The sequence below is a fragment of the Hydra vulgaris genome, chromosome 13 (assembly GCF_038396675.1).
Source record: "Hydra vulgaris chromosome 13, alternate assembly HydraT2T_AEP".
NCBI lineage: Eukaryota > Metazoa > Cnidaria > Hydrozoa > Anthoathecata > Hydridae > Hydra > Hydra vulgaris.
Window position 1 is genome coordinate 33390181 of NC_088932.1, and position 21632 is coordinate 33411812.

The 21632-nt window shown below is 27.3% G+C and overlaps 2 protein-coding genes and 1 long non-coding RNA gene across 3 annotated transcripts; 1 reads left to right on the forward strand and 2 right to left on the reverse strand.

Annotated features, from left to right (window-relative positions):
• The first annotated feature begins 347 nt into the window (after positions 1–347).
• LOC101236169 (opsin-3-like) lies at positions 348–1552 on the forward strand. The gene has a single exon (XM_065815463.1). It carries the CDS (start codon positions 354–356, stop codon positions 1317–1319), a length of 966 nt encoding a protein of 321 aa, XP_065671535.1. The 5' UTR covers positions 348–353; the 3' UTR covers positions 1320–1552.
• A 5565-nt stretch (positions 1553–7117) lies between these two features.
• LOC136072740 (alpha-1B adrenergic receptor-like) lies at positions 7118–8855 on the reverse strand. Its single transcript, XM_065815384.1, has one exon. The coding sequence runs from the start codon at positions 8622–8624 to the stop codon at positions 7239–7241; it is 1386 nt and encodes a 461-aa protein (XP_065671456.1). The 5' UTR covers positions 8625–8855; the 3' UTR covers positions 7118–7238.
• Positions 8856–16899: 8044 nt separating this feature from the next.
• LOC136089309 (uncharacterized) lies at positions 16900–20769 on the reverse strand. The gene is made up of 2 exons (XR_010642943.1): positions 20641–20769; positions 16900–17179 (listed from the first exon to the last, which is right to left on the reverse strand). It is a non-coding gene; the product is annotated as an uncharacterized LOC136089309 (long non-coding RNA).
• Between the last annotated feature and the right edge of the window lie 863 nt (positions 20770–21632).

Below are 21632 nucleotides of genomic sequence, written 5' to 3' on the forward strand. Positions count from 1 at the left end.
AGGAATGTTTCCAAGGTATCAAAATAAGCTAAAAAGATCTTTATTTTTCATCACCGATGAAATTGGATAGTTGGCTTAGTTCACTAGATTTTTCAAAAGTTCATGTTTGCTTTATATATATATATATATATATATATATATATATATATATATATATATATATATATATATATATATATTGATTTATATGGAGATATATATTTGATATATATAGATACTTATATTTTAAAGTATTTAAGATTACTATTATTTGTCAAAATAATAATTATAAATAAAAAATAACTCTCATGGTAAAACTTTTTAAGAAAGTTTTAAATTAACAAAGTTATAAATTTCTTTTTAGATTTGACATAATGAATAGTTCCCAAATAACTTCAAGCATTTTTCTTTCTTTGATACTTATTGTTTCCGTTGTATTAAACACAACAGCTAGTTATATTATGTTGTTTAAAGTAAAAAAAAAAGAACTAATTCATTTATTTATCATTAGCCTCTCAACTACAAACTTGCTGGAGTCAATAGTTGGAATAACACCTCAGATAATATTTTCAGAGCAATCATTATTGAAAAAAACTCCACTGTGCATATTCAGCGGTTTTGCAGTTTTTGGGTTTGCTGTAACAAGTATAACTCACATGTCAGCATTTTCTTTGATTAGAACTGTCATTGTAAAGTACCCAGTTTATTATTTTCAAAGGTGCAAAGTGTTTTATTATAAAGCAGCATTGATTTTAAGTTGTTATGTTTATGGTTTTAGTTGGGCAACGTTTCCTGTTATTGGTTGGTCAAAATACGAAATAGATTTCGATAAAAAGCGCTGTTCATTAGATTGGAAGTTGAGTCAATCGGAGTCTCCATCTTTTTTTCTTGCAATTTTAATCTTCTGCAATATTTTGCCTGGAACTGTAATAGCATTAGGGCTATACTTCAGCACAAAGATAATTCATCGTCGAAAAGCTTGCAAAATTCGCCAGGATAAAAATAAAACACTAGATATTTTAGAAATGGAGTATTTGAAAGTAAATTTTTTGTCAGCCGTATTATATTTTGTCATTTGGACACCCTATGCAGTTGTTAGCATTTTAACATTGCTGAAAATCACCGTTCCAGCTCATTTAGTGACAGTCTCTGCTTTGTTTTCGAAACTATCTACCATTTCTAATGTTCTTATTAATTGCTTCATTAATAAGTCTTTTCAAAAGCATTTGCTTAATTTAACATTGATTCGATTTTGGGCTAATACTAATTTTAAAAGACGCTTGAAGAACCATTCTCCAACCAGTTGCCATTTCTTTAAGTTAGAGCATAATAATGTTTAACTTTTGCAACTTCAGATTCACAATAATTATAAATTTGTAGAATAAATTTTTACAATAAACGTTATAGTAAACCACATTATAAATATTACTCCAAATTTTTATCAAAGTTCCATTAAACTCCCCTTGTTATAATGTAAATCAATTAATTTTATTTTAACTGCTGTATTTTTTATTTTTTTTTCTTTAATGGTTATTGAAGTGTTATAAATATTAGTAAATAAGTAAAATAGTAATATAAAAAATAACGAGCAAAAAATTTTATTTTTAATGTAAATACAAATTTTTGTTTTTAAATATTAAAAAGATGTAGATATTTAATTTAAAATAAATCTTTTTATTAACAGGTGTAGGTATTTAATTTACAAATAATTTTTTTATAAGCACTTTTAGAGTACAGTAATTGTTTGTTGTTGTTTTTGTTAATGTTGCTATTGGTTGTTATAAATAGTCACCTTAGTAACCTAAATTGTTTAAACTTTTACATATTGAAGATGTATTTTTTTTAGGATACATTTATAAATGTATGTTAGAAAATAAGTTACATTAAAAAACCTTGCAATTTAAAAAATAAATCGTGTAAAAAATTTTTTAATTTTTATAGTTTTGATTTCGTAGCAACACACATTGACTCGTTAATACATTGAAAAAAAATCTTTTTTTTTTAATTTTTTTTTTACCATGGATCCACTCTAAGCAAATCAAAATCCGATCGGTTTTACCTAAATAATAGTTTGTGGCAGGTATTTTAACCACTGCTCTGAAATTTGATCGCCGGGTTAATTTTTTGTAAATTAAAATCTAATAGTTTATTTTTACTAATTTTGGTCTCTATACATTTGGAACGTTGTTTCACTACAAAAAACTACAACACAGATATTATTAATCAATTTTTCTCAAGTTAAAGTTAACAACTACTTTTTAAATTTTTTTCCATGCTCACTATGTTATTTGATAACTTTATATCTCATCCAGTTAGATTTAAACTTTAGCATGTCTTTAAACTTCAAAACAGCTTTAAAACAACTTTAAACATTAGCATATCTTAGCAGCCGATTCCGCAAACATTTTTATGTTATTCTATGTAGTTATTAAGATCATTTGCTTTACTTATTCATCAATAATATTTGTGTTAATCAAAAAATATCATCAAAATTATCGTATTTGTTTCAAACTATAAACTCTGGTTTAAATACTTTGCAAAAACTATCTTTTATCAATTTAAAGCTCACAGTTTATAACAAATAATATCAAATGTTGGTTTACTGGGATTTCTTTTATCCCAGCATTGCTAAAGGCAATTTATTAATAAAGTGTTTCACCGGACATAATTTTTTAAGTATTATGAGACAAACAAATTCTGGTTACTAAAATTTGACAAAACAAATCCTCTTTCCTTTTTAATCTAAATATACCATTGTTACAAAACATTTTTTAGGTTTAATCATATTTCTATAATTAATCATTTTTTGCAATCTTGTTATTACAGAAACAATTTTCAAAGAAGAACCCTTATTTTAGACTACAACATTGTACCAAATATCTTCGTTTCTTGATTGACTGCAGCCAATGTGGAGTTTTCATATTGATGAACATTGTAAGACACTAACTCAAACAAACGGTATGCTTTAAATAATTCGTCATTATGTCAATAAAGATACTTTTAAGAATAATTACTTAGCATTATTTTCATAAGTCGAACTAGCAGCTATCACAGATAGTCGGTAAAATACGAACTGCGAACCGGTAAAATACGAAATTTTTTGCAAACCATAATTCTATCGGTTGTTAATGATGTAATGTTTTTTATATTTTGTTTGCCGTCATGTTGTTTGTTTTACTATATATTTTTGGACTTCAAGCAGAAACATAAATTATATTTAATTTAAAAGAAAGACAACTTAATTTAAATAAAATATATCAAATTACACTATATTTAATTTAAGTTAAAATATTGACGAGCAAACGTTTTTTAAATATCATAACTGTAGTGGTCATTAAAATATAATGTCTTGGTTCGCAAAAAAGTTCACATTTTATCGATTCGCAGTTCGCATTTTACCGACTACCGCTATCACATTAACATATTCTGTCTTCTCGTCAATCTATTATTATAACAAAATATTAGCTTTTCTACGTACTACTACTTTTCAGATGAGAATCTTTCAAAACTCCAACTTTGCCGGGAGTTAGAAAAATTTTAAAAAAAATTTCAATCGATGTTTAAGGATTTTTGTATCTAACTGATATTCAGATAATTTGACTTTCAACCTATTTAGTTTGCACTTCAGTCGATTAGTTTCTATTTTTAAACTTTATCAAAAGACTTTGCTCCATAGGCGCACCAAAGTGTACGTAAATTGACTGATGAAAACTCATCAAAATGTACATTGACTAAGGATTTAGCCTTGCGCAGATATTAATTTTTTATATAAAAAATAGTTACCTCTTTTTTTTTTTTTTAATTTTATTCTTTTAAATTAAAAAAAAAAATACAAAATATATGCTTGAATAGACGTAGTTGTTTAAGTCAATGGAAACTTTTTCATTTATTAATTATTTCTTAGTTATTTAAGTGCTTCAATAAGTCCGAATAGCGTTGCAAAATAGCATTTAACCAGGAGTTTAACGCTTACTTCTTTAGTTAAAAGTTTATTTGATCGAAGTCTCAGTAAGTTGAAAATTAGTTATTTGTGTTATAGTTTGATGTGAATCTAAAAATGTAAAAGTAAAAACTAATGGTGATGTTTTAATAGAAATAATCATTTTGCAAAATGATTATTTCTATAAAACATCACCACCAGTTTTTACTTTTGCATTTTTAGTAAACGGATTATTATATATTTAATAAACGGATTATTATATATATTGTTTTTAGCAAACGGATGGCAAACAACATCTGCTCAAATTTGGGGAAATGTTGTTTGCCATCCGTTTACTGTGTTGTAGATGATAACCAAGGTATACTCTATATAGATAACCAAAACATTTTTGTTTACTACACATGCACCCCTTCTTTAACAAATATAAACTGGTTTGAATGACAACTTATATTAAATTGTTTCTTGTTTCCCTCTACTCGTGAGTTTTGCCTTTGTTTCCCTGTTAATGTCTATGCAGCTCTTTCTGTGAAGTTTGTGGTAGCCCTCAGAAAAGCTTATACCGTCAATGCTGTAAAATTTTGAAGTATTGTTGACGCTACATCAGGAGCTCTTTGTTGTTACTTTGGGTTTGATCTTGGGATTGGATTTGGGTTGATTAAGAGGACTGAGACCGAGCCGAAAAAACCGAGGAGGAGGGGGTGGGGGAGGGCTGGGAAGGTGCTCCCACCCCAACTTTTTTTCTCAAGGACTCTTTTTTTTTTTTTTTTTTTAAATTCTAGATATAGAGGACTTTTTTTAAAAATTGACGATTGCACCTTTTACTTATTTGCCTTTTACTTTAACCTTTTTTTAAAGTTCTCTTTATTTGTAGCTTTTAATTAAAATCGATTAAAAAATTTCTTTTTATTCATCAGCCAATATTAATGTTATTTGTAAATTAAATCTTCTGGAGTCAAGCAGCCATAAAAAACATTTTTTGTATATTAAAAGTCAAACATCAATCTACCTCATGGTGTTCTATTGATGGTGTTCTATTATGTTGCTTGTAAATTTGATTGCAATCATTTTTTTGATCAATTTCATAAAAAGAACTTGAAAATAATTAATAATTAAACAACTTAAGAATAATATTTTTTTGAGAACAAATACCTTATTATCATTGCAAGAAATCTATGTAACTAAGTAATCATGTAACTAAGTAACCATGTAACTAAGTAATCATGTAACTAAGTAATTATGTAACTAAATATTGTCTAAAATATTAAGGTTCATTATTCTCACTAAATTTTATACTTAATTGCAGAAGTTTGTAGAGACTTTTACAGAATCTTTAAGAGTGTAATAAACAAAGGCAAGTATAACATGTCTCTTTCATACATGGAGATAATCCATTGTTAAAAGTTGTAACCCGCTCAACATCGGACAAGTTCTAAAAATTGACCAAATAAAATTAATTGTAGTATTTTCTATTTATCAACAAGTCCATTTAGATTAGTTTTTTTATTATTTTTTATTAACTTGTTGCCAAGGCACATTATTACATTTTGTGTTGTTATCGACTTTGACTAAATCGACAAAAAGTCGACTAATCGAAAGTCGAAATTATTAAATTATAAAATTGGTTAGAGTCAGATTTCGAAAATTTTTAAAACTTCGAAATCTAACTCAAAGCTAAATTTTCAAAAATAACTTTTGCTAAACATTTATAATATGTTTAGCAAATGTTATTTTGTCATTCCGTTGTCTACTGTTGCTTCAGAGCCATTCTTTAGCACAGGCGGTAGAGTTTTTAATAAGTACCGCATTTGTATGGTACAAGGCACATGGAAAGACATTGTATACTCACAAGATTAGGTAAAATCTGAACTCCAAGGTAAAACTCCAAGTATAATTCCAAGTATATAAATCCTTTAAAATTTCAATTTTATTTATTAATTTTAGTTTCTAATATACAGAGAAACAGCAAAGCGATCTCTCCAAAAGTTAACCGCTCTGGGTGACACCAACCTCAGCGACACTACTGAATAGGTCTAGTAGATACAGAGCATAATCAGCTTAGCAGAATCATGTTTCCTTTAACATTCTTTGAAGAATTTGAGAAAATCTCAATATAACCAATGGTGTGTTGAATAGTATTTAATAAATTGTAAACTACTATGAGCGCAAATTATATGCTGATGAATAATTTTTTTATTCCTGTTGTTAAGGTCAGCAAGTATTCGTCTTCATTTCAAAGCATTTCCAAAACTTTAAACTGCATTTTTTATTTATATGAACACTTAACGGTTATAGAACAAGGTTTTGTGACTATTTTTAATTGCACATCAAAGTTTAATGTTGTAACAAAGTGATGTTTTAATAATAAAGTGTCGCATCATCCCCACCCTCCCTCCCAAACACACACCCTCTTCGCGCCGGCCTTGGTTATGAGAAATGTTCTATTATTTTAGTTTCACTAGAATTTCGTTGATGAATATGTAATCGTTGATGAATATGTAATCGTTGATGAATATGTAATCGTTGATGAATATGTAATCGTTGATGTATATGTAATCGTTGATAAATATGTAATCGTTGATGAATATGTAATCGTTGATGTATATGTAATCGTTGATGAATATGTAATCGTTGATGTATATGTAATCGTTGATGAATATGTAATCGTTGATGTATATGTAATCGTTGATGAATATGTATATTTACCTAAAGTATACATAACTAATAAACTACTAATTTGAAATTATCGATTAAAAATTTGTTAATAATAATATTAAAGTTAACTTGTAAAATAAAATTCAAATGATTTCATTGTGGCTATTTTCATATATTTTACGTATTATTTATGTATCGTTTACGTATTAATTACGTAACTTTTGAATATAAATATGTTTTATGTTTTTCTCAAAAATTTACTTTTTAATTAACATTTTTTAAGGATTTATAATAAACTAATCGAGCAATGCATTTATGCATTGTCACGTAATTGTAAAAGGGATAATAATCAACTGGTATAAGTGTGGCTAATATATCCTCTCACATGCTTTTTTTCTGAAAATAATTAAAGAAATTGTTTAATTTTAATGTAAAAAAGTGTTTTATAAAAAGTTACCTTAAGATAAAAAAAAAATCAGCCGCAAAATATCTTTAATAATCGTACTGTACTTTAATTACGAAATTTGTGCGCAGATAAGCAGAAAATATTTTGTCACTACATTTCTTTGATAGGTTGCCATATGATATACATTTAATATTTTTGCATTATTTTGTTATGAAGTTTACATTCACTAGCTTTTATAGTTGCAAAATGATGGCTTTTGTTTTAGCGTTTCATTTGAAAAAGACGCTTAAAAGCAAACTGGAAATTTTCAGTTAATCCTCCATATAGCCATGGATTGGCGAAAGCATGAAAGTATATCAAACTTTTGCTGAGGCTAGAAATGTGAAAGTTAACTGGTTTTTTTAACAGATTTAGTATTTCAATCACATGAAAAGGAAGCATACAGAAAGTAAAAAATAATAAAAGAATTCCAAAAACTTTTAAAGTTTTTAAAGTTTGTTTATATCTCGTCATAGTAAACCTCTCTGTGATTTCGCGTAAATCTGCTCCAGCTAGTAAAGCTCTGCAATTTTTTCTGATTTTTTGCATTGAGCTACGAATAGCGTAATCTTGCATGTTGAACTTTGAGCTACTTAAGTTAATGTCACCGAATTTTTTTTGGCTCACGGATTTTTGTAAGGATGATTGCTCGTCGCACATGTGTTGGTTTATGAAAATCCCATTTCTTCTGTTTGAAATTTCATAAGTTTGAAACAATTGGCATGTACCAGCTTTTTCTGGTCTGCTTATATTAAAGTTATCGTCCAAATTATTGTTTAAATGTTTAAAGGAGTTATGGAGATCTGTTAATGAAAAATTAGTTTCGCTTTTTTCAGTGTACTCTAATTTGTGAATACCTGAAAATGATATACTTCTTCGTACTATTCTTTTTTTATTTGAAAAATGTTTAAAATCAGAAAGATCGCTATTTTTTCGATTATTTTTAGGTTTTTTTTGTTGGTTATATAAAAAACGTTTATCTAGTGACTCAAATAATGACGTTTTTTCAAGAATCGAGGGCCGGTTTCTATTGAAGCATTTTATTGACTCTCGGTTCAACGACCTAATTCTGGACCATGTTTGAAAGTACAAAAATGACATGATTATTAACGGAACAACGCATTGAACTATAAATGAAAATAATACGTGAAACATCATTTTAAAACAAGCTGAGCCATTACTTTTTTGTGAAAAATACATTGTAACCCCTAAAACAATTGAAAAAAAATCCACCGCCATACATGTTAAAATTGATTTTTTTAAACTTCGTGTACCTGCCATCATTTTTGGGTATATTATTACTAAATTTCTTTCAATTGCAATCAATACTAACGTAAAAACATTTGCTATAACAAGAATCGCACGCAAAGGCTCGAATATTATGCGTTTCGTTTTCCCAAATAATTCAAAGTTGCGGTCTAACAAAAATAAAGGAACTCCAACCAGCAATGTAAAGATATCAAGCCCACATAAATTACATACAAAAACATTTGTAGGTATTTGAAGATTTTTATACTTAGTAGTTGCCATAATAATAATCAAGTTGCCAACAACTCCCAAAACGAATCCAAAACTAAATATTCCGGAAAATACTGTTGTCGCAATCATTGTTTTTTGCTCGACGTTTTACATATCTGAAAAACAAAAACAAAGCATTATAAGATATTGCCAATGTAGCTGCTTATTGACTGTGTTTTATTAAAACTTTTTTTAACATAACAATTTTGGAGTATTGCTGTGATATCAATAAATACGTTTTTGAAGTGCTGCTGCTACAGATGAGTTTGTTTATTTATTTTTATTAGCTATAGTAGTTTCTTAATTAACATATTTGTAATACTTTATATTTATATACTTTATTGCTTGTTAATGTTGTTGATATAAAACAGTTTTTTTTTTTGCATAAAGCACACCCGCTGGTTTTTTTCTTTTTGCTGTTCTGTTTTAATTTTTTGAGCCCCTGCTTTCTACTTTCTTAACAAAATAGATAAAGTAAACGAGTTAAAGTAAACGAATAAACAGTTAATAATCACAGCAGCGCTTCTTAATCGTATTTAATTTGTAGCTGTATTTTGTGCAATAAAAATTGTTCATATAATCCTAAAACTTTAGCACTTTTACTAATTTTATCGACAATGTACATATATATATATATATATATATATATATATATATATATATATATATATATATATATATATATATATATATATATATATATATATATGTGTGTGTATTTATATATATATATATATATATGTGTGTGTATTTATATATATATATATATATATATATATATATATATATGTGTGTGTGTGTATTTATATATATATATATATATATATATATATATATATATATATATATATATATATATATATATATATATATATATATATATATATATGTATATATATATATATACATATATAAAATACACTATCAACTCACCCCTCTTGAATTCAACCTTTTATGTGCGCCTTAGAAGAAGGAGGACTTGAAACTTTATATTTGGTATATTAATAAAAATATATATATATATATATCTATTTTTAAATATTATTTGTATGTTATATAATGGCAACCTCGTTTCTTATTAAGTTTTTTAAGTAACAATTTTCTATAAATAATTTGACAACTAATTAAACTGTTTGCAATACGAGAATAATACATTTAAAGATTATGTTTTTAAAAAGGTAATTAATTTTATTGCTAAAAATACATTTTTAGTTGTTTTAATATAGGTTGTTTAATAAAATTATGTCTATTTTAAAAACATTTTGCATTAGATTCTATAAATGTGTTGCACTGGGAATGTGCTAAATAACATTGTCTTCATTGTATATTCCATACTCTTTTAAAGTATTCCGCAACAAAACAATTTCACTTGTTAAGTTTATATTACAGATCCGTGATTATGTAAAATAATTGGGCGCTCTTGCGTTTCAAAATATGTTTTTTTAAAATTAAAATTTTTTTTTTATATATTAAAAATTATTGTTAAGGAAATATTAAAAAAAGGCATTGAGTAAAATTGGAACTTTTAAGTCACTCTGAACCCAAAAAGTGCTATACCGCTTTCTCACGCGCACGCGCACTCTTTCTTTTACTTTTACATAAACTACAAACAACATTACTAAAAACTTTAGTTGCATATGTTTTGTAAAAACGAAACAAATTAATCTAAACAGTAGAGGCAAAATCCCAATCAATTTACAACGTTGCCAACACATTTTTATTTAACAAATCATTACCTTTTAATTAATTATTGATTCATAAAGAGTGTTTACGAGCACAGAGTTAAGAGGATATTTGTCTCTAAAAATTACATAAACTTAAATATTCGCATACCTTTTTAAACCGCGTTTACTAAAAACGTTTTTACTTCTCTTTCTTTATAATTAAGCTGAAATTTTATAATGATTTAAATAGAATTAAAAACTTATCAATGGCAACAATGATCATTAACTCTTGTAATCTTAAGCAGCAGACAACAAATAATATTATTGCTTATGTTCCAATACAAATGCATATTCTAAGAACGGTGCTCGAAACACTTTTAGAAACCACAAAAAAGTACTTTGGATCCTAACTAATGTAATTATGTTTTAAATTTACTAAATGTCCGTTTTTTCTCATAAATAATTGCTTAATTCAAGATTTTTTTAAAAAACAAAAACAAACATTTAAAACATTTAAGAATATTTTATTACTTTTGTTAAGTATCAGAAAAAATTTTTTACTAAGAATCTTTTAGGGTTTTGTTTTGCTGTTCTTATTTCAAGCAATACTGTATATGCATTGTAACTTTTTCTTGTAGTATATACAAGAAAAAATATCGCGAGTAGTAAACAATATTGGCGCAATATTGTTTCCCGTGTGTAAACTATATAAACAATATTGTACCAATATTGTTTGCTACTCGGGATACATACACACATAAATACATGCATTCACATACATACATACATACATACATACATACATACATACATACATACATACATACATACATACATACATACATACATACATACATACATACATACATACATACATACATACATACATACATACATACATACATACATACATACATACATACATACATACATACATACATACATACATACATAAATTTATAAATTTGTAAATATTGACGTACAAATTTAGATTATAAAGCATAAACGACAGCAGCGTACTAACTAAATTTTAAAAACTTAAAAAAACTTTTTTTTTCACAAAATGTTTGCTTTTAATGATCAAAAGCCAAGTAAAAACTTGGATCTGAAAATTGCAAATATAGACACGTACGTCAACGTTATTAAAATTGTTCGGTGCACTTAGTATAGATTAGTATGGATTTGTGTTAATATAGAATCATGTTTTGGCAACTATTTTGCACTTGAGCAGGTTTGTATTAGCGTTTAGGACTTAAGCCTCTAGCCGTAATCTCTTTTTCACTTTATTAATCTTATTTACTTTATTAAACTTAGTTGAAGTATCAAAAAAAAAAAATTGCCCAAAAGTTGTTGCTAAGCAAATTAATGTATTTTTGGTAAAAATACTATTTTTTAAAATCATTTTTTAAAGCTTAAATTTGTTAAAAGCTTTTTCTGAATTTGTGAATTGAAAAGAAAGTGAATATATCTCATAAAATTAATCTTTAACTTCCAAAATCGATCTCTAAATCTAAATATATTGTTGCAAATATATATATATATATATATATATATTATATATATATATATATATATATATATATATATATATATATATATATATATATATATATATATATATATATAGTCTGATTGTGTGTGTATATATATATATATATACACACACAATCAGACTCTAAAACTGCGTTTAGCTTTTAAACACTTTTTTGACGTTTCTAAACACGAGGGTTGCATCGAGTTTTTAAACATGTTTAGGTTAGGGTTATGTAAGCTTAAAATCTAAACGCTTTTCTTAACACTTTTCTAAACGCGTTTTTTGCATCAAATTTTAAGATGTTAAAAGCGTTTAGCGATTAAACATGTTTAGATGTTTGGTGTTTAACTATAGAAGAATGGAACTGGTTAAGAAATATTTTTGTTTCATTAATTTATGATTTACAAGCAAATAAAAAGAAACTAGCAACCAAATAAAAATTAACTTCTAATTGAGTCAAGATATTTTTTCTCAATGACAGCCATTTTAGTAATCATAAAAATGCTTTCTCCTTTTGAATCATTTAATAAATTATAATAGAAAAATGTTAAACTTTGATATCTTTTCGGAAAACATAAGTTCAAAACATAATAAACTGCCAATAAATCTGTAATTAGTTTAGAAATTGACTTTATTCAGCATGCCACATAAATACCGTCAGCTAAAGTAAATCCGTGAGATTTATTTTTGGTTTCTTCAACAATCTCATTATAAGGCGGACACAACCTGGGTGATCTTAATTCTACTCTGTCTGCCTAAAAATAGAAATACGAATTTAGAAACAAGATTTATCATTAGTAAATATAATATATTGTTTTTACTATATTATAATATAATGTATTAAAAATACATATTTTTTTTGCATGGAAAGTTTAAATTTCGACCGTTGACCTTTAAAGGACTGTATACCGGAACAGTAGAATGAAACAATGATTACATGATTTTTTTGCTGTACAATGTGTTAAAGCAAATTTATTGCGTATTCCTTGTAGCAAAATACGGGATTTTACATAAATGCATAAAACTTACATCCCCAAATGATATTGCAGGTGAAAGTTTTTTGCCTTTTCCGTTTAAATCTATTGCAACTTCATCAACAACTCAATCATAAGTTCATCGCATGATTTATTATCACCATCGCTATCTTCTTTGCAAAATTTTATGAAAAAAAATTTAAAGAAAAATACGATACACACGAAGAAATTTTTATGAAAAAAGAAGAAACGATACATACATACAACTTAACAATAATAAAGTATTTTATTTAATAAATATTTCATGTATTAAATTTTCAACAACCCCAGTTAGAAAAACCTGTGGGTTTTATATTTACATTTGTAAACTTAAAAATATTTTATGGATTATGATTAAATATTACATGGATTATGATCTTGTAAAGAGGTCTTAATCGATATAACGTTATGTAAAATTGTACACAAAGCATTTATACTTTTGATTAAAACATTTTTGGAAGTAGTTTACTCATCAACTCAGCGAATGTTCCTTCTGCATCTTCAAATTTATAAGCTGTGTCAAATTCAATTCTTATCTGAAGTTAAAATGTAAGCATTCCATTTTATTATAGATATTTTGTTTAATTACGACAAAAAAAAGTTGGTGGGACGCCAACAATAAAAAAGCTTTTTAACTTACAAACTCAATTTTTCGCAGCAAAGGTAGTTGCACTACTATCTTCATAACTGAACCATTGCCTATACCAGCTAGTTCTTCTCTTCTACTAGAGTGAGACAGTCTAAATGTTCTTAATGATAATCTACACCTAATAAAACTTTTTAATAATATATGCATAGGATCATGAAAAAGATATTTTGTCAATTTGAAATATGGAATATTAGCCAACATGCTATTACTATTAACTCCATACTTCTTTGACCAATCTTTTCATCATCTTTTTTCCGAAAAGTTCGCAATTCCTGAAATCTGTCTAGATGTCCTTGTTCTTCTCACAATTGAAATTGAAAACTTGTATAACTAGCGTTCAACTGATTTCTTTCTATTTCACAAGTGCGACCGATGATCGTCACAAGTACGACGAGGCTTTTGAGCCAAATTGACATCTTCCTTAAATTCCCGCTCATTCTTTGCAGCAAGAGTATCTGCTAAAAAAAATAACAATGAAGCATAAATCAATTTTTCACCCTTTGAGGTTTTCATTTTTCAGAAAATTCATAGCACTGTTTAAATCTTCTAATAAAGATGTGACACAAAACTTTTGATTGTAGATTTCACATGACTTGAAAACTACTTCTATATGTTGGTAGAATATTTAGCAACATCTAAGGCACAAAATATCCAAGAGCTTCATTTTTTGAGTCATAAACACCAATTTTGATAGATTCAGGTCTAATATAGCCAAATTCTTACGCTAAAAAAAAACTTCTTGCAAGTAAGTTGTGCGCAAGCCATCAAAAACTTTAACTTTAAAACAACTTTCTAGCTCGTCACTTAGCTCACCTATTTCTGTTTCCAACTTTTGCTTTATATTTAAAATTTTATAATGCCACAGCTCGTTAGTTAGCATAACAATGTTATTGAGGGCTGATAATGTTAACCTGTGACGATATTTTAATTTAAGCAACATGGCATCATCGAATATTCTTTCGTCCAATAGTTTATCCCCACAATCATTTTCGATAATTTCTGGAGAGCAGAAACTTTCAATATCAATTTTTTCCATTTCAACCACTTTTTTTTTATTATTATTTTTTTTTTTAGGTGCCCCAAGAAGTCCTTACGGTCTTGTCACAGAACACCGCGGAAGTGCATTTAACCAGGAAGTTCACGCCTCCTTCCTTACCGTGACGCGAAAATTTGTCCAGAGCTCGTTTCGAACCTGGATCTCCTGCTTATAAAGCAAGCGCTCTAACCACTGCGCCACGGCCACACTGAAGCATGATTGCTTTCGCTGTGACTTTTAAAAGAAAAAACATTTTTTAAACAAAGCACTACACCCCACAACATTACAATATAGTTGAAAATTTGTTCCATCTCGGTGACGCCTCATTACATTTGTAAGTAACTGCTGATGTGTGTTGGCAAAATAAGGACACATATTGCAATGATGCATCATTATTGTTTTAGTTGTAACTAAAATACCTAAAAATAAAGTTAACTTGAATCATACCTTAAAAAATCTGAATAAAAGCTTCAGAAAAACCATAGCGTTGAAGCCACAATTTTACATCATTGACTGTACAGTCAATGATGTAAAATTGTGGCTTCAACGCTATGGTTTTTCTGAAGAAAAATGATACGTATCATTTTTCTCAAGGTAACTTTTATCTATATCCATCTATAATATACAAAATTAAATTACCCAATCTTTTATTATCTCTATAATCAAACATATGTGTGATATATCATAGAAATATATTTAAAAAAATAGTTTTCCCGCTCTACACGCGCAGGCGAAACAATACACGCGCAGGCGAAACTTTACACGCGCAGGCGAAACTTTGCATTATCTGTTACAAAAATATTTTGCATAAACTAATTAATGAGGAACATGTTTAATTTCTGAACACAACTTTAGTTACAAAATATTTTTTAACAAATTTATGTTTAAATTTAAACGCGTTAAGAATATAAACACACAAATTATGAAAAAAGCTAAAAATTACCCATAACTACAACATTTGCGTTTATTTAGTGTTTAAAATCTAAACGTCTGTTTAAGAGTGTATATATATAAACCCCACCTCAATTTGAGGGGTTGTAAATTTTATATAGTTATTATTTTTGAACGCTGAAAGATAGTACTATGAAACTTAAAATTTATCGATGAATATAAGTCTAGTTGAGAATAGTACAAAAAATATTTCATCAACTTGTTACTCTCACGTTTGGGGCAGGGGGCACAAATTTTGGGGCTTTTTTGTTCCCAGCCTCCAATCATCGCAATTTTTTGCAAAGCATCCTTATTTGACATAAGTATAAACATATAAATGTTTGGCGTTTGCTCCATGTTTGGAAGTTAGCTATCTCATAGACAAAAAAAGTTGGTTCCGGCTCTGATATATATATATATATATATATATATATATATATATATATATATATATATATATATATATATATATATATATATATATATATATAAGAGCCGGAACCAGCCGGAATATATATATATATATATATATATATATATATATATATATATATCAGAGCCGGAACCAGCCGGAATATATATATATATATATATATATATATATATATATATATATATATATATATATATATATATATATATATATATACCGGGCCGGACAAACCACAAGGTGAACTAGGCGGCCGCCTAGGGCGGCAAGTTTTCTAGGGCGGCACTAAAACTAGCTACATAAAAAATAAATATATTAAAGACATTGCTAAAATCTTTTTCAAATCTATTTGAATTAAATTTAGGAGATTTCAAAAAGTACTCGTTAAAATCGCGTCAAATAAAACAAAAAAATCAACTTTGATACTTTTGTTTCATTTGAAGCGATTTCCTTTTTCTTTTTATACTTTTAACGCAGAATAAATTTTGTAGTAATTTTTATAATGCAAAGTTTTCATTACTGATCTATGGAAAATTTTAGCACGTTTAACTTTATTGAGAAAATTGTTTTTGCTGGCGTGTTTATTCAGAAATAGTAAGAAACTAATTTTAATTAAATATTCTATGATAGCAATTACGAAGTAGTATAGTAACAAATTAACTGATTTATATTGTGTTTTTATACTAATAGAGTGTTGTTATTTATATTTATGGAGCTTTAAAAGTTTAAAAATGTATCTTTAAAATTTTTATAAAGAAGTTAAAATAACCCAGCAAGCATTTCAACGTTGATTCAACGTTGATAACGCGTTGATTTATTGACGTTGATTTTAGCGTTGAAATGGAAACAAAATATCGATGTTGAAATATCAACATTGATTCAACGTCAATAAATTAACGTTGTACTGACGTTGATTTAAAAACGTTGATTTGAAAACAAGAAATCGACGTTGAAATATCTATATTGATTCAACGTCAATAAATTAACATTGAACTGATGTTGATTTATAAACGTTGATTTAAGCGTTGATTTGGAAACAAGAAATTGACGTTCTAATATCTACATCGCTTCAACGTCAAAAAAGCAACGTTGAAACATAACACTTTAAAAAATTTACTAAAATGTATTTGTTAAAATTTTTTACAAAGGAGATAATTTCTTTTTCTTTTTCGAAACTACTTCCGATTTCATTTGACTCAACGTCAGCGTCTACTACGAATTCATCTTGATTTTTTTCTTTATCACTTTCGTGAACTTCATCGTCTATTTCGGGGTTGTCAGATTTCCGTTTACCTCCATTCAAACGATAAGGTGCATACTTTAGGCAAGAGGCTATAAATGATCTAGTTTCTTTGTCTGTTGCCTTAGCCTCACAGCGCTTCATCGATTCTAAAAAATAAATGCAAAAACATTCAAATTTGGTCAAGTGAATAAAATTGTATAGAAAGGAGGAAAGAATATCTTCAATTTACATTATTTCATAAGAATACATGACGTTTACAATTTTAATGTAAACTAATATATTTTAATTTTTGAGTTGATATATCTATTTTTTGTGAATTCAACTAAATTTATTTATTTTCAACAGGCAGCCATTAAAAAGAAATATAAATATATAAAAATATATAGATCAACATCTTTTCAAATTTTCAACACTTAAAATTAAAATTATAGCTATCAATTATTGCTTCGTAAACATTTAACCCTTCCATAGGTAATTTCATGAAAAATAACTTACAGACTTTTTGAAAACTCTTTTGTGAGCTCCAAGTTTTCTATCTAACTCATATAAAGCGTCTATATCATCAAATTGTATTAATCATCATCGTTTATATCATCAAATTGTATTAATATATCTCCTTCATCATCTTACATTCTGGTTCCATTGTGTCATAGTATATATTACATATATATAATACATATATTATAGTATATATTACATATATATATGTATACATAATATATACTATATGTATATATATATATATTATATATATATATATATATATATATATATATATATATATATATATATATATATATATATACACACAATATTAAATGATATACTTGAATGAATATGTTGCATACAAAACAACAGCAAGTTGAAGGACAGCTGAAACTCACAAATGATTTGGCAAAGAAACCTACCATTATCTTTTATTATTAAATATTCACTGTATATGACAAAAAGTCAGCCATGCTATACATACAGTCTACCTGCTAACTGTTTTAGAAAACAAATAATTCTACTCCACTTCAGATACTCCTGGTAACATTACAGTCACATGACATATTTACAGTTAATCTTATAACTTATACAAAATACAAAATTCCATATAATCTTAGATTACAAGTTGTAATATATATACAGACTATTAGTTTATTAACTAAATATACAAGTTATTGTTACTATATTGGTGTAATTCTATTTAAATTTTCTAGATTACCAAGTTGCAATAGTTTGTTATTTTTAAAACACATGTTATTGGACTTCTAGTATTCACGTCTAGCTTACATTACACCAGTTTTAATGATTTTCAACCAATTTTATACTAACAACTCATACCATCAAGACATTCTATTACAGTAGACACACACAAGAACACTTCATTGACTGTCTACATTACATACACATCTATAAGACTCAAAACAGTTCACAACTCTTTGTATGCAAGTTGTACTGAGCCACACTATGTGTCCTCTGGTCCCAGTGTCAATTCCAGAGTGGAACTTCTTTTGGGATGCCGGTCTCAGGCGAAAGCTATATCGATAATGTATGTTTACCACCCTAATAATACAGACCAAACAAATAATTCTGCTCTATCACTGATACTGTCTACACATCGCACTTACGCTGGACACTAACAACAATTTAATAGAACAACAGTAAATGACTCTTACGTATCTCGACTATTGTTTATTGTTATTGTTTGTTTTCACAACATTTTACTTATTACTTTTTTAGTATTTTTCTACTTTGAGACTCTTTGTTTTCCACTGGACATCTGTCCTTTTGTACTTTTATCTCACTCTGCTAAACTCTTTTTAACTTATTATTCATTCCTAAGATGTTCACTGCTCAGTGCAGCTTCACTAAAATGCATTGCATATACAACATAACAATGTTTGCCAGGAGTTTTGATTCCATTTTGTAATAAAATTGATAATTCGTTTACAAAATCAAACATAAAGCTCTCTTCAGAGGAAGGTTTGCTCTTGCCACAGAAAATAGCTACAGCAAATGGTTGAAAATGAGCAAAGTATGAACCATAAAGCGACTGAAGTACTTTTAAATAATGGTATCCTATCAACATTCACAACTACTTCAATTTTCTCCAGATCTGGAAATTTACTTAAATGTTTTAAAATATTAGTTTCCAAATCATAAAAAATGTAATCGCCAACACACTTATTCTGCAGAGGAATGTTACATGGAGTTTTTAATAATGTCTTTACGTCTTTTGGAAGCTTCGCATGGCCATTGTTTCTCAAAATAAAAAGAAGTTGATTCAATGCAGAATGCAAAGTTTGGTTCACAACAATCCATTCTGCTAATTTTTCACGTAGATTTCCATTTATTGTTTTGTCTATGTCTGATTCTGATTCTTGTGTCTTGAATTATGTCATCTATGTCTGATTCTGATTCTTGTGTCTTGAATCATAGAAACATATATATCTATACATTTCCATGATTCAAGACACAAGAATCAGAACTACCTAAGTCAAAAATGGAATCTGAGTCAAAATCTGTTTCTTCGACACCTTTAACTTCTTCCTCAATTAATTCTTCTGAAACAACTCTATAACTGAAACAATTATTTGTTGTTTATTTATTTTTGTTGTATTATCTGTCTCAGTAAATAAATCAATTACTATTTTATTCATTTTTCTCCATTGTGTTATCTGTGATGACATAGCAACTGAATACTTTTATTTCTATAAATAAATATATTATTATCAGGTTAGGCAGGAATATATTTTATATAGTGTTTTTGCAATATTGGGAATAAAATTGTTATTGTTCTACTAAATATTAGGATTTTTTTATAAAATTGTAATATATATATATATATATATATATATATATATATATATATATATATATATATATATATATATATATACATGTATGTATGTATGTATGTATGTATGTATGTATGTATGTATGTATGTATGTATGTATGTATGTATGTATGAATATATATTTATATATATTTACATATATTTATATATGTGTATATATATATATATATATATATATATATATATATATATATATATATATATATATATATATATATATATATATATATAAATAAATATAAGTAAAAAATTTACGTGCATATATTCAACAGTGCTCGATGAATGATTTCAGAGCTATATAAGTTTGTATGCAAGATTAAATAAAAATAACTACATATTTTTTTTAAACCTTAAAGTTGTAAGCAGAGTCTTAAATGTATAAATTTGTAATTTACAACTGTATAGTGTCAGCCCCAAACAAAAGTATATATTGGACTATCAGAAGGAGAATGGAAAAAGAGATGGGCAAACCACAAAACTCATTCGTAAACAGAAAACTACAAAATTCAACCACCCTTTCCAAATACATATGGAACATAAAAGAAAACCTTAAAATAACACCCAGTTTACTTTTGTAACTAATTAGCTACACAAAAACAAAAAAATGTATTTTTGTAAATAAAGCTGTGTAAAACAATGTTTCGTAAGAAAAAGAGAATTCTTTTCAATAATCATTACTAATAATATTAAAATTGAAGCATTTTTACTTCCTACCAGGAGAATAAAAAACGAAAATTATAAACTAAAAAATCTTTAATTATTACCCATAATTGAAAAATACATATGTAATATTGTAAATATTACCACTTTCAAATAAAATATAATTAAAAATAGCACATTTCTGTGAGCGATTGGCCATCTTTATTTTAAATAAGAAGTCTTATTTGTCTCGATATCAAAACGAAAATAAAAAGGCACGTTGATTTAACGTTGATTAAATCAACATTGGTTTATTAACAAAAAATCAACTTGGAATAAACGTTGAAAATTCTGACGTTGAGATTTCCACCTCGATAAGACGTTGAAAGAACGACTTTTTCTTCAACGTTAGTTTATCAACTACAAATCAACGTGGAATAGACGTTGAAAGTTCTAACATTAACATTTCAACCAACCTAAGACGTCGACATGACGTCGTTTGCTTGCTGGGAATATTTTAATTTAAAGATATTAAAAATGCACAAGGTGATCATTTTTATTATTTTTAGCAGTTTCCTTTGTTATTTCAATCCACGATGGCAGAAAGAAAAAATTTGTCTGGTGCGCAATATTGTAAATGACGAGCTGCAAATGAAATGGTTTATAACAAAAGGCTGGTTCTTTGTTAAAGTATCTATGTTCACCGCAGAGAAATAAAAATGACACAGTTGAATTAAAATATCAAGTTGAAGCAGACATGGAAGCCGATGAGATAACAGTATCAGAAGAGTTTGAATTACATACATCGAATTTGGCTGTTAATGATGCTGTTAAATGTTGCTTAGAAGTAACAGCCTTCTTTGATCTGGTGCAACGTGTATATGTATTCTTTTCTGCATCAGCTCGTTGCTAGGAAGTTTTAACACAACATGTTTCTAATCTCACTGTTAAACCACTGAGTGAAACATGGTGGGAAAGCCGAATTGATGCTTTAAAACCTCTCCGTTATCAACTTGGTGATATCTACGATGCTCTGGCAGAGATTGCGAACGACACAAATTTAACAGGACCATCTGGTAATTCAACACGGGTAGATGCACAGTTTATTGCAAACGCT